This window comes from Heterodontus francisci, chromosome 13, assembly GCF_036365525.1.
Source record: "Heterodontus francisci isolate sHetFra1 chromosome 13, sHetFra1.hap1, whole genome shotgun sequence".
Taxonomy (NCBI): Eukaryota; Metazoa; Chordata; class Chondrichthyes; order Heterodontiformes; family Heterodontidae; genus Heterodontus; species Heterodontus francisci.
Genome location: NC_090383.1, coordinates 119,149,449 through 119,175,012, shown reverse-complemented (window position 1 = coordinate 119,175,012; position 25,564 = coordinate 119,149,449). Strand labels below are relative to the sequence as shown.

The 25,564-nt window shown below is 44.9% G+C and overlaps 1 protein-coding gene across 1 annotated transcript; it reads right to left on the bottom strand.

Moving 5' to 3' along the window:
* Positions 1–12,848: 12,848 nt before the first annotated feature.
* sf3b5 (splicing factor 3b, subunit 5) lies at positions 12,849–15,071 on the bottom strand. The gene has a single exon (XM_068045579.1). The coding sequence runs from the start codon at positions 14,957–14,959 to the stop codon at positions 14,699–14,701; it is 261 nt and encodes an 86-aa protein (XP_067901680.1). The 5' UTR covers positions 14,960–15,071; the 3' UTR covers positions 12,849–14,698.
* Between the last annotated feature and the right edge of the window lie 10,493 nt (positions 15,072–25,564).

The window sequence follows — 25,564 nt, the reverse complement described above, 5'->3', positions numbered from 1 at the left end:
TTTTCTCCTTCTTTATCAGCTTTTTAGTCATCCGCTGCTGGTTCCTAAAATATTCCCAATCCTCTGGCCTACCATTAGTTTTCGCTGCTTTGTATGCCTTAGTTTTTGATTGGTTACTCTCCTTGTTAACCACGGGTGGTTCATTCTTCTCATCAAGTCCTTTTTGACCGGGATAAATTTTTGCTGAGCATTATGAAATATCTGCTTATATGTCTGCCACTGCTCATTCACTGACCTTCCCCTCAGTCTATTTTCCCAGCTTACTTTTGACAACTCTTTCTTCATACCTCTGTAATTGCCCTTGTTTAAGTTGAAGACACTGGTTTGAGACTTGAGTTGCTTGCCCTCAAACTGAATTTGAAATTCCACCATGTTGTGACGCTACCCCCTAGAGGATCCTTAACTACGCTATCTCTTATTAATCCTACCTCATTACACATTACTAGATCTAAAATAGCCTGTTCCCGGGTAGGTTCTGCAATGTATTGCTCTAAGTAACAATCCCTGATGCACTCTACAAATTCGTCTTCCATGTTACCTCTGCCAATCTGATTTGTCCAGTCAATATGCAGATTAAAATCACCCATGACAATTGTAGCGCCCTTCTTACACGCCTCCATTATTTCCAGATTTATACTTTGTCCTACAGTGAGGCAACTCTTCGGGGGCCTATAGGCGACTCCCACCCGTGACTTCTTTCCCTTGCTATTCCTTATTTCCACCCAAACTGATTCCACATCACGATCTATTGCATCTATATCACTACTCACCACCGCACTGATATCTTCCTTTATTAACAAAGCTACCCCACCTCCTTTTCCTTTTTGCCTATTTTTCCAGAACTTTGAATACCCTTGAATATTGAGTTCCCAGTCTTGGTCACCCTGCAACCACGTCTCTGTAATAGCTATCAAGTCATATTCGTTTATTTCTATTTGTGCCGTCAACTCATCTACCTTGTTACAAATGCTGCGTACATTTAGATAAAGAGCCTTAAGCTTTGACTTGTTGCCATTATTACTCATTCTGGTTCTAATTTCTACTGCACTCTTCTGATTATATTTTCTGACCCGTCCTGTCACACTTTGATTACTGTTCACCTCTTCACTACCCTGCACCTCTGCTCTCTTGTTTCTTTTTGATTTTTTAAAACTTCCCTTCAGTTGAACCCTCCCCCCCACTGATTAGTTTAAAGTCCTATCTACAACCCTCGTTATATGATTCGCCAGGACACTGGTCCCAGCGTGGTTCAAATGAAGCCCGTCCCAACGGAACAGCTCTCTCCTTCCCAGTACTGGTGCCAGTGCCCCATGAATCGGAACCCATTTCTCCCACACCGATCTTTGAGCCACATGTTTACTTCTCCTATCTTATTTACCCTATGCCAATTTGCATGTGGCTCTAGTAGTAATCCAGAGATTATTACCTTTGTGGTTATGCTTTTTAATTTAGCACCGAGCTGCTCATAGTCCCTCAGCAGAACCTCTTTCCTAGTCCTACTATGTCATTGGTAACTACAGGGACCACAACAAGTGGATCCTTCCCCTCCCACTCCAAGTTCCTCTCCAGCCCAGAAGGGATGTCCTTAACCTTGGCACCAGGTAGACAACACAGCCTTCAGGGCTCCCTGTCTTTGCTGCAAAGAACAGTATCTATTCCCCTAACTATGCAATCTCTCATTACTACTACAGCTCTCTTTTATTTATTTATTTAGAGATACAGCACTGAAACAGGCCCTTCGGCCCACCGAGTCTGTGCCGACCAACAGCCACCCATTTTTATACTAACCCTACAGTAATCCCATATTCCCTACCACCTACCTACACTAGGGGCAATTTACAACAGCCAATTTACCTATCACCTGCAAGTCTTTGGCGGTGGGAGGAAACCGGAGCACCCGGCGAAAACCCACACGGTCACAGGGAGATCTTGCAAACTCCACACAGGCAGTACCCAGAATCGAACCCAGGTCCCTGGAGGTGTGAGGCTGCATATGGTAGATTTTTCTCCCCTCGTTTGAATGGCACTCTGAACCACGGTGCTGTGGTCAGTTCGCTGATCCTCCCTGCAGTCTGTGCTATCATCCACACTGGGAGCAAGAACCTCACACCTATTGGATAAGGGCACTGGCTAAGGTTCCTCCAGAGCTAAATTCTGGATCCCCATACCTGCCTCACTCAAAGTCACACCGTCCTGTCCCTGACCACCATTAACAAGTCATCTGTGGAGTCTGTTGTAAACTTGAACTTTTAAGCTTTCAAATAAAAAAAAACTGTATTAAATTAGATTTTTTTTGAACATACATGGAAACCAGAACTCCAGCTTAAAAATCTCCAAACTACTGAGAACTACAAACATAGAGTTTCTGCATGCCTTATCCATAGCGGGAATCCTGGCCTTGTAGAGATACGCCTTGTTTATCAGGCTTAGGCTCCTTTTCCTAGGAAAGGCTTAGAGGTGACTTGATAGAGGTCTTTAAAATTATGAAAGGGTTTAGAAGAGTAGAGCAGATGTTTCCACTTGAAAGCTAGTCTAATGATGGCCATGAAACCATTGTCGATTGTTGTAAAAACCCATCTGGTTCACTAATGTCCTTTAGGGAAGGAAATCTGCTGTCCTTACATGTAACTTAGGGCGGCACAGTGGCGCAGTGGTTAGCACCGCAGCCTCACAGCTCCAGGGACCTGGGTTCGATTCCGGGTACTGCCTGTGTGGAGTTTGCAAGTTCTCCCTGTGTCTGCGTGGGTTTTCTCCGGGTGCTCCGGTTTCCTCCCACAAGCCAAAAGACTTGCAGGTTGATAGGTAAATTGGCCAGTATAAATTGTCACTAGTATAGGTAGGTGGTAGGGAAATATAGGGACAGGTGGGGATGTTTGGTAGGAATATGGGATTAGTGTAGGATTAGTATAAATGGGTGGTTGATGTTCGGCACAGACTCGGTGGGTCGAAGGGCCTGTTTCAGTGCTGTATCTCTAATCTAAACTCCAGACCCACAGCAATGTGGTTGACTCTTAAATGCCCTCTGAAATGGCCTAGCAAGCCACTCAGTTGTATCTAACCGCTACAAAGTCAATAAAACAGAATGAAACTGGACGGACCACCCAGCATCGACCTAGGCACCAAAAACAACAATGGCAAATCCAGCCCTGTCGACCCGACAAAGTCCTCCTCACTAAACATCTGGGGGCTCGTGCCAAAGTTGGGAGAGCTGTCCCACAGACTAGTCAAGCAACAGCCTGACATAGTCATACTCACGGAATTATGCCTTACAGACAATGTGCTAGACACCGCCATCACCATCCCGGGTATGTCCTGTCCCACCTAGCAGAGATGGCGGCACAGTGGTATACAGTCAGGAGGGAATTGCCCTGGGAGTCCTCAACATCGACTTCAGACCCCATGAAGTCTCATGGCATCAGGTCAAACAAGGGCAAGGAAACCGCCTGTTGATTACCACCTACCGCCCTCCCTCAGCTGATGAATCAGTACTCCTCCATGTTGAACACCACTTGGAGAAAGCACTGAGGGTGGCAAGGGTGAAGAATGAAGTCTCCCAACCAGAGTACAATGTCCATCACCAAGAGTGGCTTGGTAGTAGCACTACTGACCAAGCTGGCCGAGGCCTAAATGACATAGCTGCTAGATTTTGTCTGTGGCAGGTGGTGAGGGAACCAACAAGAGGGAAAAACATACTTGACCTCGTCCTCACCAATCTGCCTGCTGGATATGCATCTGTCCATGACAGCACTGGTAGGAGTGATCACCGCACAGTCCTTGTGGAGACCAAGTCCCGGCTTCACATTGAGGATACCCTCCATCATGTTGTGTAGCAATACCGCTGTGCTAAATGGGATAGATTTTGAACAGATCTAGCAATGCAAAACTGGGCATCCATAAAGCACTGTGGGCCATCAGCAGCAGCAGAATTGTACTCAACCACAATCTGTAAATTCATGGCCTGACATATCCCCCATTCTACCATTACCATCAAGCCAGGAGACCAACCCCGGTTCAATGAAGAGTGCAGGAGTGCAGGCCAGGAGCTGCACCAAGCATACCTCAAAATGAGTCATCAACCTGGTGAAGCTACAACACAGGACTACTTGCGTGCCAAAACTGTGTAAGCAGCATGCGATAGACAGAGCTAAGGGATCCCATAACCAACGGATCAGATCAAAGCTCTGCAGACCTGCCACATCCAGTCGTGAATGGTGGTGGATAATTAAACAACTAATTGGATGAGCTGACTCCACAAATATCCCCATCCTCAATGATGGGGGAGCCCAGTGCATCAGTGCGAAAGATAAGGTTGAAGCATTTTCAACAATCTTCAGCCAGAAGTGCTGAGTTGATGATCCATCTCGGCCTCCTCCCGAAGTCCCCTGTATCACAGATGCCAGACTTCAGCCAATTCGATTCACTCTGCGTGATATCAAGAAACGACTGAAAACACTGGATACTGCAAAGGCTATGGGCCCTGACAATATTCTGGCTATAGTACTGAAGACCTGTGCACCAGAACTTGCTGCGCTCCTAGCCAAGCTGTTTCTGTACAGCTACAATACTGGCATCTCCCCGGCAATATGAAAAATTGCCCAGATAAGTCCTATACACAAAAAGCAGGACAAGTCCAACCCAGCCAATTACTGCCTCATCACCCTACCCTCAATCATCAGTAAAGTGATGGAAGGTGTCATCGACAGTACTATCAAGCAGCACTTGCTTAACAATAACCAGCTCAGTGACGCTCAGTTTGGGTTCTGCCAGCTCCTGACCTCATTACAGCCTTGGTTCAAACATGGACAAAAGAGCTGAACTCAAGAGGTGAGGTGAGAGTTATTGCCGTTGACATCAAGGCAACATTTGACCGAGTATGGCACAAAGGAGTCCTAGCAAAACTGAGGACAATGGGAATCAGGGAGAAAACTCTTCGCTGGTTGGAGTTATGCCTAGCGCAAAGCAAGATGGTTGTGGTTGTTGGAGGTCAATCATCTCAGCTCCAGGACATCACTGCAGGAGTTCCTCAGGGTAGCATCCTAGGCCCAACCATCTTCAGCTGCTTCATCAATGACCTTCCTTCAATCATAAGGTCCGAAGTGGGGATGTTCGCTGATGATTCAACAATGTTCAGCACCATTCGCGACTCCTCAGATACTGAAGCAGTCCATGTAGAAATGCAACAAGAGCTGGACAATATCCAGGCTTGGGCTGATATGTGGCAAGTAACATTCGTGCCACACAAGTGCCAGGCAATGAGCATCATCAACCAGAGAGAATCTAACCATCTCCCCTTGACATTCAATAGCATTGCAATCACTGAATAGAGATAGAGGAGCAAGTATGTAGGCAAATCTCAGAGAAGTGTGAAAATAATAGGGTAATAATAGTAGAGGATTTCAACTTCCCCAATATCAACTGGGATAGTCTCAGTGCAAAAGGTTTAAAGGGGACGGAACTCTTAAAGTGCATCCAGGAGAGCTTTTTGAGCCAGCACATAGAAAGTCCTACAAGGGGCAGTACTGGACCTAATCCCGGGGAATTAAGTCAGACAACTGGTAGAAGTGTCAGTGGGGGAGTATTTCGGGGATAGTGGCCTTAACTCTAAGATTTAAGATAGTTTTGGAAAAAGACAAAGATGGACTGGAAATAAAGGTACTGAATTGGGGGAAGGCCGATTTCAGTATGATAAAACAGGATCTGGCCAAAGTGGACTGGGAGCAGCTGCTTGTAGGAAAGTCTACCAGACAAGTGGGAGTCATTCAAAAAGGAAACAGTGAGAGTTCAGGGCCAACATGTTCCCGTAAAGGTGAAGGGTAGGACCAACAAGTCCAGGGAACCCTGGATGTCAAGGGATAAAGATGATTGGATAAGGAAAAAAAAAAGGCTTATGGTAAATTCAGAGCACTGAAAACAGCAGAGGCCCTAGAGGAGTAAAGAAAGTGTTGGAGGATATTTAAAAAATTAGGAGAGTGAAGAGGGCACATGAAAAAACACTGGCGGGCAAGATAAAGGAAAAATCCCAAGGTGTTTCATAAGTAAATAAAGGGCAAGAGGATAGCCAGGGAAAGAGTAGGGCCCTAAAATAAAAGCAAAATACTGCGGATGCTTGAAATCTGAAACAAAAACAAGAAATGCTGGAATCACTCAGCAGGTCTGGCAGCATCTGTGGAAAGAGAAGCAGAGTTAACGTTTCGGGTCAGTGACCCTTCTTCGGAACTGACAAATATTAGAATATTTGTCAGTTCCGAAGAAGGGTCACTGACCCGAAACGTTAACTCTGCTTCTCTTTCCACAGATGCTGCCAGACCTGCTGAGTGATTCCAGCATTTCTTGTTTTTGTTAAAGAGTAGGGCCCATTAGGGACCAACGTGGCAATCTGTGAGTGGAGCCGGAGGACATAGGTGAGGTTTTAAATGATTACTTTTCATCTATGTTCACAATGGAGAAGGATGATGTAGGTGCAGAGATCAGGGAGGGGGATTGTGATATACTTGAACAAATTAGCACTGAAAGGAAGTATTAGCTGTTTTAGCGGTTTTAAAGGTGGATAAATCCCTAGGCCCAGATAAGATGTATCCCAGGCTGTTATGTGAGGCAAGGGAGGAGATAGCAGGGGCTCTGACACAAATTTTCAAATCCTCTCTGGCCACAGGAGGTACCAGAGGACTGGAAGACAGCGAATGTGGTACCATTATTCAAGAAGGGTATCAGGGATAAACCAGGTAATTACAGGCCAGTGAGTCTAACATCAGCTGTAGGGAAACTACTGGAAAAGATTCTAAGGGACAGGATTAATTTCCGCTTGGAGAGGTAGGGATTAGTAGGGGATAGTCAGCATGGCTTTGTCAGGGAGAGATCGTGTCTAAAAAACTTGATTGAATTTTTCGAGGTGGTGACTAGATGTGTAGATGAGTAAAGCAGTTGATGTAGTCTACATGGACTTCAGTAAAGCTTTTGATAAGGTCCCGCGTGAGAGATTGGTTAAGGAGGTAAGAGCCCATGGGATCCAGGGCAATTTGGCAAATTGGATCCAAAATTGGCTTAGTGGCAGGAGGCACAGGGTGATGGTCGAGGGTGGTTTTTGCGAGTGGAAGCCTGTGACTAGTGGTGTACCGCAGGGATCGATTCTGGGACCCTTGCTGTTTCTAGTGTACATCAATGATTTAGATGAGAATATAGGAGGTCTGATCAGTAAGATGACTGAGCACTGAAGGCAGCAGCCCAAGTAGATAAGGTGCTTAGGAAGGCATATGGGATACTTGCCTTTATTAGCCGAGGCATAGAATATAAGAGCAGGGAGGTTATGATGGAGCTGTATAGAACACTAGTTAGGCAACAGCTGGAGTACTGTGTACAGTTCTGGGCACCACACTATAGGAAGGATGTGATTGCACTGGTGAGGATGCAGAGGAGATTCATCAGGATGTTGCCTGGGCTGGAGCATTCCAGCTATGAAAAGAGATTGGATAGGCTAGGGTTGTTTTCCTTAGAGCAGAGAAGGCTGAGGGGGGACCAGATTGAGGTATACAAATTTATGAGGGGCATTGATAGGATAGATAGGAAGAAACTTTTTCTGTTAGTGGGGGGGGGGGGGGGGGGGGGGTGGTGTTCAATAATCAGGGGGCATAGGTTTAAGGCAAGGGGCAGGGGGTTTAGATGGGATTTGGGAAAAAAGATTTTCACCGAGAGGGTGGGTGGAATCTGCAACACACTGCCTGAAGGTGTGGTAGAGGCAGGAACCCTCGCAACATTTAAGAAGTATTTAGATGAGCACTTGAAACGTCATAGCGTACAAAGCTACGGGCTAAGTGCTGGAAAATGGGATTAGAATAGATAAGAGCTTGATGTCCAGCACAGACAGGATGGGCCGAAGGGCCTGTTTCTGTGCTGTATAACTCTATGACTTATGAATCCCCCATTATCAACATCTTGGGGGCTACCATTGACCAGAAACTGAACTGGAGTAGCCATATAAATACTGTAGCTACAAGAGCAGGTCAGAGGCTAGGAATCCTGTGGCGAGTAACTGACCTCCTGACTCCCCAAAGCCTGTCCACCATCTACAAGGCACAAGTCAGGAGTGTAATGGAATATCTCCATTTGCATGACGAGTGCAGCTCCAACAACACTTAAGCTCAACACCATCCAGGACAAAGCAGCCCGCTTGATTGGCACCCCATCTACAAACATTCACTCCATCACCCCTGACGCACAGTGGCCGCAGTGTGTGCCATCTACAAGATGCACTGCAGCAATGCACCAAGGCTCTTTAAACAGCACCTTCCGAATCCGTGACCTCTACCAACTAGGACAAGGGCAGCAAATGCATGGGAACACCACCACCTGCAAGTTCCCCAAGTCACACACCATCCTGACTTGGAACTATATCGCCGTTCCTTCACTGTCTCTGGATCAAAATCCTGGAACTCCCTTCCTAACAGCACGATGGGTGTACCTACCTCACATGGACTGCAGCAGTTCAAGAAGGCAGCTCACAACCACCTTCTCAAGGGCAATTAGGGATGGGCAATAAATGCTGGCCTGGCCAGCGATACCCACATTCCATGAATGAATTTTTAAAAAAGCGACACCAGAACTAGGGGCCATAACTATAAAATAGTCACTAATATATCCAACAGAGAATTCAGAGAAACTTCTTTACTTAAGAGTGTGGAACATGCCACAAAAAGTAATTGAGTTGACCAACACAGATGCATTTAGGGGGAAGCTAGATAAACACAAAGGAGAAAGGAATAGAACGACATGTTGATGGGATCAATTAAAGGTGGGGGAACACTCATCTGAAGCATAAACACCAACATGGACCTGTTGGGCCAAACAGCCTGTTTCTAAACGTCAAATACTATACAACTTTGTTACTAAAGTCCAGACATTTATGTACCTTCAGGGGTGCACAGGGTCACTGTCACATTGTGAGCAGCAACACTAAGCAATTTAACAGAATTGATGTTGATCCAACTAGGGACACTTTGCCCTGAGTGGGTATCGGCTTGCAGCATTCAGGAGCTTAGTGTCAGTGGTGGCTCAGTCAGTAGCACCCTCCTCCTGGAATCAGAAGGTTGTAAATTTGTTCTCATTCCAAAATCTAGAACCCATAATCTAGGCTGGCACTTCCGGTGCAGTACTGAGGGAGTGCTACACTGTTGGAGATGCTGTCCTTCAGATGTTAACTGAGGCCTTCTCTGCCCTCTCAGATGGGTGTCAATGACCCTGTGACATTATTTTGTAGAAGAAGAGTTCAGGGGTCAGGGAGGTGGACCTACTACTCAGGAATAAATACTTGCATGTAGATAGTGTCTTTTACCCTATAAAGGATGTCCTAAAGTGCTTTGCAGCCAATGAAGAACTTCTAAAGTGTAGTCACTGTTGTTGTAATGCAGAAAAGTGCACAGCGAACTTGCGCACAGCAAGCTCTCACAAATACCATTAACATAAATGACCAGATAGGATAGGGATACAGTAGCATATGTTACTGGATGAACAATCCAGAAGTCTGTACTAATGATCTGGAGTTGAGTTCAAATTTCAACAGGGCAACTGAGGAATTTAAATTTAATTAAATAAGCTGCAATAGATAGCTACTATCTATAATCAAGACCATGAAATTAGTGCAAAAACCATTATGTCCTTTAGAGAAGGAAATCTGCTGTCCTTACCCGGTCTGGCCTATATATGATTCCAGACCCACAGCAACGTGACTGATTCTTAACTGCCCTCTGAAATGGCCCAGCAAGCCACGCAGGTTTATTCCAGGTGACTTCTCAAAGGCAATTAGGGATGGGCAATAAATACTGGCCTTGCCACTAAAACCCACATCCTCTGAAAAAAAATGTGTTTTTAGTGATGTTGGTTGATGGATAAATATCGATCAGGTCACTTGAGATAACTCACCAGCTCTTCTTTGAATACTGCCGAGGGATGGCTTCCATCAACCTGAGAAGGCAGACGGGGCCAAGATTTAACATCTGAACAAAAGATGGATTTTCGGCTAAATAATGCTAGTTACATGATTTCAAGACTAGGTGATGCTGATAGCATTTGATAAAGGGGGCAGTAAGGAGGAGGCTCATGTAGAACATAAACATGGAATGGTTGGGCTGAATGGCCCATTTCAGTGTTGTAAATTCTATCTAACAAAACTCTTTCTGTTACGTTGGCACTAGCAGTAGTAAACAAGGCAACTATTGTTACCATTGGTTGGTGACGCCTCAGTTCACAAAGTATGTTGTTTAATAAATGACTGGCACACAGCACCATTCCAGGCTGTATAGTAAAGGGTTCATTAACTTGCCAACCAGTTGCTTGACGGAATGAATGCCATTCATTTGATGTTTCTTGTTTGTTAAAGAGAACCCCCAGCATGTATGAATGCTTCTGCATGCTTCATCGTTACAGGCAAGTTATCCAGTTATACTTTGCCCCTTTCCCAATGACTCGCTGACTTATCCTGGTACATGGTCTAACATCTGTCAGTCTTCCTCTGGGGTCTTGCTTAAGTGACCTTTCTTCACCCTAGGGAGTGGATGATGTTATCCAGGAACTTAGATGAACCAAAAAGACTTGCGTAGGGGGGATACTGCCTTCCTACTTTTGGCAGCATGATCAAGCACACTTGTGACCCCAAAACAAGCCAAAACCACGTCCACATTCACATCTGTAATTCATTCCAGGTCATCTTTTATCTACACTCAATGCTCACATTGAATTCCACAATACATCATGAAGTATTTACAATGTAATTATCTTCCACATTCATTGCTGCCAAACTCCTGAAATTAATTTTAGTGAGATTATCGGGTAAACTCAAACCAATCCCTTGCTTCAATTTGCCCTCACCCTATAATTTCATGAACGTTGTTTGATGAATAAAGGACAAGAGAACCCAAGTATTAAGTCTTATTTTCAGATCTGTTAATTTAAGATATAGAGCAAACTCCTCCTTCTGTAGTTTTAGAAATGTAGATTAGGTTCTCAGTTAAAAGTGGTTAACACCGCATTGATCAACACATTTGTTAAAATGATGTATGAATTTCTGGTTTGGAAAAGCAATTGATAAGGATCGGTTGAGATTTTATTTTTATTGAGGAACACAGGTTCAAATAAGGACTGAGGAAAAGCTGAAATGTGTGACATTGATACAAGAAACACAAGGATACAGCTGCCAGAGGAAGTTGGCTGAGGGATAAATATTGGCCAGAACACTAGGGTAACTCCCCTGCTCTTCTTCTGAATAGCACCATAGGATCTTTTATGTCTACCTGAGAAGGAACATGGGGCATTGGTTTTACATCTAAATAGATACATGGCACTTCTGTCAGTGCATCACTCCCTCAGTACAGTAATGGGAGGGCCAGCCTGGATTTTCTGCTCAATTCTTTGGAATGGAACTTGAACCCACAATCTTTTGACTCGACTCAGAGGCAAAAGTGCTACCCACTAAGCCAAGGAATAATTATTTCTTAGTTTAATATCACTGTTCCTACAGTTACAAGGGTAAAGTTCCCGACTTAACAGCATAAGGGGAGTACTATCACAGCACTGACTGGAGCAGTTCAAGAAGGCTATGTCTCAATGAACGAGAGGAGCCTTGCTAGCTTCAACTACAATCAGAGAACCTTCTTTGGGCCTCCTTATCTCGAGAGACAATGGATATGCGCCTGGAGGTGGTCAGTGGTTTGTGAAGCAGCGCCTGGAGTGGCTATAAAGGCCAATTCTGGAGTGACAGGCTCTTCCACAGGTGCTGCAGAGAAATTTGTTTGTTGGGGCTGTTGCACAGTTGGCTCTCCCCTTGCGCCTCTGTCTTTTTTCCTGCCAACTACTAAGTCTCTTCGACTCGCCACAATTTAGCCCTGTCTTTATGGCTGCCCGCCAGCTCTGGCGAATGCTGGCAACTGACTCCCACGACTTGTGATCAATGTCACACGATTTCATGTCGCGTTTGCAGACGTCTTTATAACGGAGACATGGACGGCCGGTGGGTCTGATACCAGTGGCGAGCTCGCTGTACAATGTGTCTTTGGGGATCCTGCCATCTTCCATGCGGCTCACATGGCCAAGCCATCTCAAGCGCCGCTGACTCAGTAGTGTGTATAAGCTGGGGATGTTGGCCGCTTCAAGGACTTCTGTGTTGGAGATATAGTCCTGCCACCTGATGCCAAGTATTCTCCGAAGGCAGCGAAGATGGAATGAATTGAGACGTCGCTCTTGGCTGGCATACGTTGTCCAGGCCTCGCTGCCGTAAAGCAAGGTACTGAGGACCAATATTAAAAAAAGACTTCAAGAGATAGTTTTAAAAGCAATTGTACATGCCTTACAGAAACAATTAAATTCAAGGAGACGTTCCTGAAAATACATACACTTAAAAGCATTGAGAAAATTCCATATCTGAAACTTTTAAATTAAGTTTGAAAGTATCCAGTCAATATGAAGCTGCTGCCAACGGCAGATCTTTCAAATGCCTAAAGGGAAATAGATTAAGCCAAATTATTGTAACCCTCAGGAACTCAGAATACTGATGTATGCACTTTACTGGGGGCACAGATGCAAGAGATAACTCATGGAAACCGATGAAGCTATTTCCAACACTTAAAACTAAAATCATAAGGAAAGGCTCACATAAATTATGAAACATGAATTGAGAAAGGACTGAAATCACGAGGTATAGATTACGTAGGCACAAGTACATAATTTTTTCTTTCTTTTTTTGATACATAGAACTAGAAAACCCTCCCTTACTGCAAATGTTCTGTAAATTCAGGCTCTTTGACCATGGCCATTGATTTAACTAAGGTGCTTGCTGCTGTATTACAACAGAGTGACACAGAAAATTGTCACAGTAACCAAAGCAGTAAAAACTCCAATTTATTAAGCCACAGATCAGTGCAATAATAGATTTCTGCGTAAAGCATTTTTCCATGTTTAAATCCAAACCTTTCATAAAAAAATCAATTTGTATAATTGCATCTCAAGAGTCCCAGCCAAAGTCAACTCCTGAACTTGCCAGAAACAGGCTAGTCAGTTTGCAAATTGGCAACACAAAGTAGGCCCGAAATCCTCAGTTCTGAGCAATAAATGGAGATTTTTTCATTGTCACTGTCAGGGTTGATGTTTCAGAGCTAGATGATCAACCAGAGGGAATCACTGCTGAAACATAACTCACTTCACTGAAGATCTGATAAAACACCAAGTTCTAGGAGGGGAAATGGTAGAAGTCTTCATTTCCAAAACTTCTATTATCTTAAACAACATTTTCCCCTTGAACAAAAACACAAGTGATGTCATGCATGCTTGCAGCTGCTCTGCTTGGAAGTGCTGTCGTTATTCGTGAGTTGCAAGGCACTTTTCTGCTTCATGTTGACAACCATTTAATGAAACAAACTCTGGTCAACTTTAAAGGCCTTTATAAAGTTCACTTGCTGGAGAGAGCTCACCCACCTTCTTTGTAGATCTATGTAGTTTTCCTTGAAGGACAGCCCTCTGTTTTATACAATTTATAGGGCAATTCATTCATGGATGCTTGTTGTGAAAGAACTGTCTCAGCTTAGACATCAGGTGTTTTTGTAATCCTCCTCCGTATTGGCTCTTTCAAGGTCTTCACCCCAATATTGGGCTCAGGGCTGGGAGTTGATATACTTTTTTTGGGAAATCACCCAATGCTTGAAGATATCATCTTTGTAATGAAAGTTCTTCACTGAAGGGCCTACGTAGAGACCTTTTTTTTTCCAAATCAGCACAGATCATCTTTGTAAGATCAGCTTCTTCAGCTGCTGTTTTGAGGTTATGTTGCCAACCTGAATTCAAATCACAAATAAGTCACTGAATGTGAGGCGCTTTGGAACATCTTGAAATGGTGCAATTTCTCTTCATTTAACAGGCTGACAAAGATGCCACTTTGAGAACGATGCTCTTACAGTCAGATGATTGGCCACTTTTGCAATTGGCTTAGCTGGTGTCTATGGTCAATGGCCTACAAAATGTCACTGCACTGCAAAGAAAAGGCAACTGCTTTTGTGAAGCGGAAATATTTCAGACCAGTAATGAAACTGTATATCAAACAAAAGTCCATGTGTTGGCAGAACTTTGGAGAAAAGTGTAGATCCCAGGCTGTGGGGACAAGGGAGGTAGATTCCTTGATTGACTGGGGTGTGGGGTAGCTGAAGGAGACATTTGTGGCAGGCTAGCTGCTGGTGTTGATCACTTGGTTGGCTTGTGTGGTGTGGTGTGGTGTGGTGTGGGGTGGGGTGGGGGGGCAGGGGGAACAGCAGAGGTGGATCACTTGGTAGCCTGGAAAAGGTAAGGAGATCCCCTGGTTAGAGGTATGGACATGATGGCCTGTTTCAAAGATATAGGTCATGGGAAATAGGAGAGAAATTCCCTCGAGTCCCAAGGTGTAGGGGGGGGGGGGGGGGAGGTGTTCTCAGCTGCAAAAGACCACCTTCTCCCCGATACCCCATTTCTGTCCTCTATACATGCAATATTCCTCCCCTATACTCATACTTCCTTAGACATTCCCTATCCCCCAGTTACCCCAAAGACCCCCCCCCCACCCACAGTGCCCACATATACCCCTCTCCCACCCTTTCCCACATATCCCTCCCCCATTGTTCCCCAACATACATCTTTCCCATCCCCCATGGTGTTCTCATAGACCCTTCTCCCCATCCCCCCTTCCCCCTTCTTAGGCCTCTTCGGGTTTGTCGGGCGGCGGGCCGCACGGCTGCAGCATCTTCTCCATGAGGTTGAAGCGGACTCGAGCCCTGGTCTCATTCTCGGCCACGGCGAAGTAGTTGAGCAGGTCGAAGTGGCCCATGTACGACGCATACGAGTCTCGGTGCTGATTGACCAGCCACTCCCACTTGGTGGTGTCGGCATGGCCGGTGCCGATGTACTTGGACTGGAGGTGCTCCAACTGGCTGTGGATATTGTAGCGATCCGTCATGGTGTCCCCAAACCGGACAATCACACACGCAGCCCAACCGTTAAATTCAAATTCAAACCCTAACCGTCAACTGTTCTGTCTGAAGCCTCAGCGCGAAAAATCCAACATGGCCGCCGTTACCATGGTTACAGCCACGTTTTTTTTTTAACTTGTGCATAAAATTAAAAAACTTGCTAAGAGCCGACGAGAATATGATTAATTTTAACAGAACATAACTATTTTTGGTAAATAAGAGTTTTTAAATAGTTAACATAAATTACATTTCTACGCAGGCCCATTGGGAACAAGATGAATTGAAGCCCTGCCCCCATTGTGTTGGCGCTCTCTTCCTCTCGGGTGCCCCCTCGGCTGGAGGACCACTAATATGTGAAACTGCAACACTCTGTTTTGTCCCTCAAGCAAGCCACTTGCCTGTATTACTCCACAGAAAAGAACTTCAGATAGTGCTTGATCAGTATCTTGAATAGTCATATTTAGATTGGGATACTGAAAAGATTGCCACTGATCGTGCAGCGTTATCCCATATAGTATATGTCGCAGAGAAGAATGACTTGCATTTTTTATGCCTTTTCATTATTATGTAGAATTAGAGCACAGAAACAGGCTATTCACACCAACAAGTCTGTATATGTGTTTATGCTCTACATAAGCCTTTTCCCACCCTTCTTGATCTCACCCTATTAGCATAACCTATTCCTTTCTCCCTCATGTGTTTATCTAGCTTACCCTTAAGTACATCTATACTATTTGTCTCAACTACTTTTTCTGGTAGCAAGTTCCACATTCTCACCACTCTGTGGGTAAAGAGGTTTCTCCTGAATTCATTATTGGATTCATTAATGACTATCTTATATTTCTGGCGCCCAGTTTTGGTTTTCCCCACAAGAGGAAAATCTTCTCTACATCTACCCTATCAATCTCTCAGAATTTTAAAGACCTCTATCAGGTCACCCCTCAGCCTTCTCTTTTCTTGATTCTCAGAAACATCTCAAAGTGCTAATCATACACTGAATTACTCTGAATTGCAGCATATTTTGTTATGCGATAGCCATTTTGAATCCATCAAAGTTTCCACAAACTGCAGTGAGATCAATGACCAATTTATCGTTTTTTTTGGTTGTAACAGCAGAGGGGAGAGTGTTGGCCAGGATATTTTGAGGGAATATTCTTCAACTAGTGCCATGCGATCTTGAAACATTCACCTGAAAAAGCAGTTTAAAATCGTATCCAAAGGATGCACCTCTCACAATGCAGCACTCCCTCGCATTTGCATTGAAATGTTAGCCTAGGTTAGAAACTGAATTTCAGATTTATATCGACAGTACTGCTGTCTATGCCAGAAGCAAGGTTGCTCTGAGCCGAGCAAGCTGAATTCAGATGAGCAGTTGTGGTGGGAGTTGGGGTTGTCGGGGCAGGGTGGTGTGGGGGGAGTAGCATTCTTATGCTCACATAGAATTATAGAATAGTACAGCACAGAAGGAGGCCATTTGGCCTGGCTCTTTCATAGAGCAAACCAGTTGGTCCCACTTCCTCCCCTGTCTTCCGCTCTTTCTCCAAATTCCTGCAATTTCTTTCTCCTTTAAATATTTATCCAATTCTCTCCTAAAGACCTATTGAATTTGTATCCACCAACCTATTAGGCATTGCAACCCAAATCCTATCCATTCGTTGCTTAAAAACGTCTTTCCTCATGTCACCTCTGGGTTCTTTGCCTATCTTAATTCTGATGATCAGTCCTTCGGCCATTGGAAACAGTTTCTCTTTATTTATCTAAACTGTTCCTGATTTTCAAATCTCAGGTTAGCCTTCTCTGCTCTAAGGAGAACACCCCCGGCCACCAGTCTATCCACATAACTGTAATCTCTCATCCCTGCAACCATTATACTAAATCTCTTCTGTCCCCTCTTCAGAGTCTTCACATACTTCTTAAAGGGCTGGCTTTTATGGGCCCCCCTGAGGCAGGGTCGGAGGCAAGGGGCCCATAGAATCACAATGGGTAGCGGGGGCAGAGGGCGCATATCTGCCCCGTCGCCAAGTGAATTTGCCAGGGGCGGGATAGCCCAAATGAGCCCCTTAAGAGGCCTATTATCAACCACTTAAGGGCCTCTTCCCCCTGCTGCTGGGATCTAACCAGTGGTGGGGTGGGGGTGGGGAAGGTGGGTGCCTCTGCCACACGGCGAGCGCACCTTATAAAATGAGGAGGCCTCCCTGCGGGCTTTGGGGGGGGTCCCTCCTCCATGGGCAATCTGTGACCCACGGAGGATGCCCGCCGGCAAAACCTCCATGGACCCCCCCCTGCCCCTGGCTTTCATAGCCATCACTCACCACCGCCCACTTCGTCAAGGCCTTCCGAACTGGCCCCGGCGACTCCCGCTCACTTACCTGAGGTCTGGGGTTCCACTGCTCCCAGTGGTGCTGCCAATACTGCTGAGCTGCCGGCCCTCTGATTGGCTGGCTGCTCTTAAAGGGATGGGGACCCCGCAACAGAAACCTCATCTCTGGAACAACAGAGGATCACACTGTGGGGGTGTGAAAAGGCCGAGGTGGGGTTCTAAAAGCAATAGACACAGCTGACTGTTCACAGATCCAGGAGCATGGCCCATGGACAGATGCCTCTTCTCCTTTTTCTCGAGTGGCCCTGGTAGGAGAATGCAGATTCCACCAGCAGGCTTGGGGCCTTGCCTGACCGATTGGCACTGCAAGAACTGGACTATCTAGTTGACACAGATAACATTATGATTGAGATTTGTAAGTTCCCTTTTTGATTGGTTGGACTTCATGTTTAAATTATTCTATCAGCTGTACTTCCTCGTAGAGAACAGACACTTGGAGAATTGTTTTTCTGCGAATGACACTCAGCCAACTCAGTGTCACCCTCAGCTCAATTTAGGCAATAGCCACAGCATTCTTACTGTTTTCAAGAGGGTTTACATCAATTACCAAAAGTAATTGAGAAGTCATTGTAAGCTGTTAACTCATTTTTCTGCTGTTTGTTAGTAGTATAGATCTTGGGTCAGTTGTTAGCTATATTATTTCTGAGTCAGAAGGTTCAGATATTCTAGTGCAGTCCTCAAAGAGTGTTGTTTTGTTAATGATGCCATCTTTTGAATGCAACATTGAGCTGAGGCCTGGTTGGTTAGAAGCCTGACAGAGCAAATTACACATGTACTGCAGTGGTCTGATCCACATAGTCCTTTACTTATTTCACTTATTCTTAAACTAATAAATAAAATGACTTGAATTTATTCTACACCTCACCACCTGTGTAGGCCACCATTTATCCCTCACTGACATCACTAAAAACAAGATTATCTGGTCATTTATGTCATTTCTGTTTGTGGGAGCTTGCTGTGTGCAAATTGGCTGCAGCACTTCCTACATTACAACAATGTCTACACTTCAAAAGCACTCATTGGCTCTGAGGTGCCTTAAGATGTTGTAAAAGCTGCGGTATAAGTGCAAATTCTTTCTTTCTTTCCATGTAATTGCAGTTATTACCCATTCCTAATTGCCCTTGAGAAGGTGGTGGTGAGCTGCCTTCTTGAACCGCTGCAGTCCATGTGGGGTAGGTACACCCACAGTGCTGTTAGGAAGGGAGTTCCAGGATTTTGACCCAGCGATAATGAAGGAACGGCAATATAGTTCCAAGTCAGGATGGTGTGTGACCCAGGACATTGCTGCTCTTGTCCCTTCTTGATTGTAAGGATCGCAGGGGTGAGAAATGCTTCTAGAGGTACGTTGGTGATTTGCTGAAATGTTTTTTTATAGACCCTTCATATTACAGGCACAGTGCGCCAGTGAGAGAAGGGATGCATATTGAATTCAGTGGCAGTGACACTGAACAAGCTCTGTCCTGGGTGGTGGTGAGTTTCTTGAGTGTTATTGTGGCTGACTCCATCCAGGCAAATGGTGAATATGGTGACCTGAACATTACTCTGCTATACCTGATCCTTCGACTGACACAACATGTTCATATTGGAAAAGTCCACCAGCATTAACTTCTCTCACCTCTGTGCGTGCACAATTCCTGCCATCCAAAAAATAGGAACATAACTCATGAATTCCTAAAGATAGGAAAAAGTCATGTGACCAAACTGGATCCTCTTTAGTTGACACAAATTAAATTGTTTTGGGCAGCACAGTGGCGCAGCGGTTAACACCGCAGCCTCACAGATCCAGCGACCTGGGTTCAGTTCTGGGTACTGCCTGTGTGGAGTTTACAAGTTCTCACTGTGTCTGTGTGGGTTTTCTCTGGGTGCTCCGGTTTCCTCCCACAGTCAAAGACTTGCAGGTTGATAGGTAAATTGGCCATTGTAAATTGCCCCTAGTGTAGGTAGGTGGTAGGAGAATGGTGGGGATATAGTAGAGAATATGGGGTTAATGTAGGATTAATATAAATGGGTGGTTGTTGGTTGGCACAGACTCGGTGGGCCGAAGGGCCTGTTTCAGTGCTGTATCTCTAAATAAATAAATAAAAACAGTTTAAGGGATGACAGGTACTCTTATAATGTTTCAATTATATTTTAATATCACTTCAAAGAAAACCAAAACAGTCATGCATGCATCGAATTGTGAAAAGTACAGTTATTAATGTACAAAATTATCAAGTCTGGTGCTAATATTCATACAGTTCTATTACAAATCGAATACATCACCAATAAAACAGAGAATCCATTTTGGCATTTCACAGTCCTGAACTCCATGTTGCAGAGTCAAACATCAAAAACTCTTTCTGTTATCATTCTTCGGGAATTCTATCACACTCCCTGATGACCTTCTTTTGAGAACGAATAGGAAAAAAATCTGTCTTTTGCTGGCAAGGCCGATATTTATTGCCCATCCCTAATTGCCCTTGAGAAGGTGGTGGTGAGCTGCCTTCTTGAACCACTGCAGTCCATGTGGTGTAGGTACACCCACAGTGCTGTTAGGGAGGGAGTTCCAGGATTTTGACCCAGTGACAGTGAAGGAACGGCAATATAGTTCCAAATCAGGATGGTGTGTGACAGTTTCTATCCCAAATGTTAACTTGTCTTTTCTTATTTCAGATGCTGACAGACCTGCTCTGTACTTCCGGCATTTTCTGTTTTTTTTATATTTTTAAAAAAAATTCAGGAGTCCTCAATGAGACAAAGGTGACCATTAAAAATATAAATATTGATGTCATTGAACCTTTAGCTTGTGAAGTGAAAAAGTGTGAACCCATTCGTTAAGTATCAGCTGACATATGAATATAAGAACATAAGAAAGAGGAGCAGGAGTAGGCCATTCAGCCCCTTGAGCCTGCTCTGTCCTTCAATAAGATCATGGCTCAACGTTTACATCAACTGCACTTTCCTGCCCTAACCCCATAATCCTGGATTCCCTTAGTGCCCCAAAATCGATCCGTCTCTGATTTGAATATAATCAATGACTGAGTGTCCACAGCTCTCTCAGGTAGAGAATTCCAAAGATTCACAATCCCCTGACTGAAGAAATTTCTCCTCATCTCAGTCCTAAGTTGTCGATCTCTTGTACCAAGACTATAGCCCGAGCTCTAGACTCTCCAGCCAGGGGAATCTCAGCATCTACCCTGCCATCCCCTTTAAAAATTTTATATCTTTCAATGACATCACCTCTCATTCTTCTAAACCCCCGAGAATATAGGCCCATTCTACTCAATCACTCATCGCAGAAAACCCTATCATCCCAGGAATCAATCTGGTGAACCTTTGTTGTGCCTCCTCTAAGGTAAATATATAATTCCTTAGGTTAATTTGCTGCCAATTGAAAGCAAAATGCAGGCATGGTGTAAAACAGATTCATCCCTAACCATATGGGTAATATCTCTGACTGCGCAATGAGGTACAGTCTGTTCAAGTGTGCTTTCAGTGAGCGAGTGGTCAATCTATGGAACAGGCTCCGTAGGGAGAAGGTGGAAGCAGATAACATCGATTCATTCCAGTACAACTAACAGTCCTTTCAGAAAATAACATTTTGGGACACAGTATACGAATAATTTGAGACATGACGTGTGGTGAGTGTAGCTCGGGAGGAACAGGTGAGTTTGGACCTATGGTTCCCAGAGCTCTCCACCACTGGGGGTTCTCCTCACCTCATGTTTGGGTCCGTTGTCAACTCATTGATAAAAGACTCCATTATAATTGGATCATGTGACTACCAGGATAGTAGATGGTGAACTAGATGGACTTTCGTCTTTTATTGTCCAACCATTCCTACCTTCCTATTAGCATCATTAATGTCCTTTTAACCTAGTTTTACCTATATACTCAGAAATTATTATTTCCACAAATGTCAATGATTATTTTCCTCTGTGTGGATGACTCTGCTATTGTTTTCTACCTGTTCCCCACATTGTACACCATTTCCAATCAAAGGGATACTCTCGTCCTGTCCCAACTTTACCCCCAAACTTTCCATTCTTTCCCATAGAATCATAGAGTCATTACAGCACAGAAGGAGGCTATTCAGCCCATCAAGTCCATGCCAGCTCTCTGTAGAGCAATCCAGTCATTCCCGTTGCCCCACTTTATCCTGGTAACTCTGGAGTTGTTTGCGGAGAAGGTGGGAGAGGGGATTTGGGCAGTGGAAAGAGACAGAGAGGATCAGCCTTCACTATGAACGCCCTTACTAAGTGGAGGATCATAGACTGAATCTTCACCATTCTGCCAACATTCAGGGGGTAATTTTAACCAGACTGACTGACTGGGGAACAGCCGGGTTTGGACTGCATTGACTTTTATGTAGAGTAAAATTGGACAGTTTATAAAATGGGCACAGGAATCCAACAAAGCTGATGTTTTAGATTAAAATTTTCCCCGTAGTTTGAAATCACACTGTACGATCTTAGTAGGGTTTTCATCTCTCACAGATTTGCCTCAAATCTCCAGCAATTGAAGATTGCCATGGATGGGTGGTGTGTCTGAGGATGGATATGTTGGGCAATCAATGGTGGGGATAATTGAATGCAGGAAGTCATGTGATGAAACCTCCAGGAGTACATCCAATCACAGACCCTAGCTATCAGCCACAAGAAGGCTGTGCCAGTCTGTTTCACTGACAATAGTTGCACAGCATGAGTTTCCCCTTAAACTCATCCTCCCCCCATGTGTCCCATCAGTCAACTAAAACAGTCTTGACTTGAAATAAAAACAAGAAATGCTGGAACCACTCAGCAGGTCTGGCAGCATCTGTGAAAAGAGAAGCAGAGTTAACGTTTCGGGTCAGTGACCTGACTTGAGCTGTACCAAGTTAATGTTAAAGAATAATGCATTTTTTAAATTGTAGACTGTCCCCGCATCATGCCCCTGCGCCTGCCCCTCCAAGACCAGCAGCATGCAACACTCACCAGTGTTTATGCTCCTACCCTGAAAGCTAACCCAGCTGACAAAGATAAGTTCTACACAGATCTCCGTAGACTCATCCAGAATGCCCCTCCCAAGGACAAAATTGTCCTCCTTGGTGATTTCAACGGCAGAGTTGGCCGTGACAGCCTGCATGGAAGGGAGTACTCGGAAACCATGGAGTTGGAAACTGTAATGAAAATGGACCTTTATTCTTGGAACTCTGTGCAGAAAAGCAGCTGTCCATAACCAACACCTTCTTTCAACAAAAAGATCGCGTGAAGACCACATGGATGCATCCCCGCTCCAAACACTGGCACATGATTAATTACATCATGCAGCACCAGTGTGGCCTAAAGGACATCCTGCCTACTAGAGTCATGCCCAGTGCTAAATGTCATACAGACCACTAGCTCGTTCGTTCAAAGCTGAACATCCTCTTCAAGTCTAAGTCCAAGAATAGGCCTAGAGACAACCCATCAAAGAGATTTCGAGTCAGGAACCTGCAAACCTCATCTTGCAGAGATAGACATCAAGCAACCTTACAGACTAAACTGGAACATCCTGATCTCACAGCTGATTCCACTTCAGAAGAACTCTGGCAACACATCAAAGTTGCAGTACTGGATACTTCCAACGAGGTCAGCGGACCCAGAACCAAGAAGAATAGGGACTGGTTTGATGAAAATGACAAGGAAATTCAAGTTCTGCTAAAAATAAAAAGGTCAGCTCATGAGGCTCACCTGGTTCAGCCGGCCAGCCAAGAGAAGAAAACAGCCTATCGTCAAGCATGCAGCACCCATCAGTGTAAACTGAGGAACATCCAAACTGACTGGTGCATCGCACTTGCGGAAAAAACTCAACTGTACGCTGATACTGGCGACATAAGAAGTTTCTATGATGCACTAAAATCTGACTATGGACCAGCATATCAAACCCAAAACCCCCTGAGGAGCGCTGATGGCAAGACCCTACACACCGACAAGGAGTCAGTCCTGGATCGCTGGTCGGAGCAATTTGAAACTCTCTTCAGTGCCAAGTGCACAGTGCATGATACTGCCATCAATCACATCCAACAACAGCCTGTCAAAGAAGAACTGGATGAGAGCCCAACTCTGGAGGTAACTGTGACCACCATAAACCAGATGAAAAACAACAAAGCCCCTGGAGCCGATGGAATTCCACCTGAAGCTTTGAAGCATGTTGGCCCTGTCCTATACACTAAACTCCATGAGTTTTTCATGGCCTGCTGGGAACAAGGCAGAATTCCATGGGATCTTCGTGATGCCGTTGTCATCACCTTGGACAAAAACAAAGGAGAAAAATCAGACTGCTCCAATTACCGTGGGATCACCCTCCTTTCTATTGCTGGGAAGATCCTGGCTAGAATACTTCTGAACAGGCTTGTGCTTACCATTGTGGAAGAAAACCTCCCAGAGAGTCAGTGTGGTTTCAGAGCAAACAGAGGCACTACAGACATGGTATTTGCACTCAGACAATTACAAGAAAAGTGTCAGGAGCAAAACAAAGGCCTGTATGTCACTTTCGTAGACTTCACCAAGACATTCGACACTGTGAGCAGAGATGGACTTTGGAAAAATCCTTGAAAAACTTGGATGCCTACCCAGGTTCCTGGCCATGGTGAAGCAGTTTCATGAAAATCAGTACGGACAAGTCAAGCAAAACAGCGACCTCTCGAGTCCCTTCCGTATTCCCAATGGCGTGAAGTAGGGACGTGTGCTGGCCCCGACCCTATTCACCATCTTTTTCAGCATGATGCTGCAGCAGGCAATGGAAGACCTTAAGGAGGGAGTTTATGAGCGCTTCCGAACTGAGGGAGGCCTTTTCAGCCTCAGGCGTCCTCAGGCTCACACAACGACACAAGAAAAACTCATCCGTGAACTTCTTTTCGCTGATGACTGTGCTCTCCTGGCCCAGTCAGTCAGACCTGCAACGTATAACAACACATTTTTCCGAGGTGACACAACTCTTCGGACTAAAAATCAGTTTAAAGAAAACTGAAGTCCTACATCAGCCTGCACCCCAAGAAGAATATAGACCACCAAGCATTGTCATCAAGGGAACTGAGCTGAATGCCATCAAGCAATTTACTTATTTGGGGAGCGTCATCTCGTTTGATGCCACCATAAACAAGGAAGTGGACAATAGGCTATCAAAGACAAACAGAACATTCAGCAGACTCTACAAACATGTGTGTGGAGCAACCACAGCCTCAGAGCACAGACCAAACTCAAAGTGTAAAAAGCCATAGTCCTCACCTCCTTTCTGTATGCCACTGAATCATGGGTCCTATACCGCCTTCATGTACGCTTTCTAGAGCGCTTTCATCAGCGCTGCCTCCGCAGCATCCTCAAGATCCACTGGCAGGACCACATCACAAACATTGAAGTCCTGGAAATAGCCAACATCACCAGCATTGAGGCCATCCTCCTACAAAGCCAACTGCATTGGGCGGGTCATGTTTCCCGATGAACGACAGTCACCTGCCCAAGATCGTGTCGTATGGAGAGCTGACCACGGGTAAAAGGAACAGAGGGGCCCCATGCAAACGTTTCAGGGACTCCCTGAAGATGTCCCTCTCTGTGTGCCACATCGACTGTCGCCAGTGGGAAGCACAGGCCATAGATTGTGATGCCTGGAGATGCTACATCAGGAGGGCTACAGACACCTTTGAGACTGAGCAAAGAACCAGCATGAAAGAGAAAAGGAGGAGAAGGATAGATCCAATTGCCCCCAGCAACAACTACACCTTCACTTGTACCCTCTGTGGGAGAATCTGCCGGTCACGGATAGGCCTGACTAGCCACCAGCGGGCCTGCAACCGATGGCTACAACCTTCCCAAAATCTTCCTCTGTGAAGAAATGCCAAGAAGAAGGAGAAGAAGACTATCCCTGGCAGACCATAGTCATTTACAAAGAGACAGTCACACTAAATAGTTACTGACATAAGAACATAAGAAATAGGAGCAGGAGTAGACCATTCGGCCCCTCAAGCCTGCTCTGCCATTCAATACGATCATGGCTGATCTGATATTGGCTTCAACTCCACTTTTCTGCCTGTTCCCCATAACCTTTGACTCCCTTATAGTTTGAGAATCTGTCTATCTCAGCCTTGAATATATTCAATGACACAACTTACAAAGCTCTCTGGGATAGAGAATTCTAGAGATTCACCACCCTTTGAGAGAAGAAATTCCTCCTCATCCCCATCATAAAAGGATAATTGTTTTGTTTTTGCAGTATG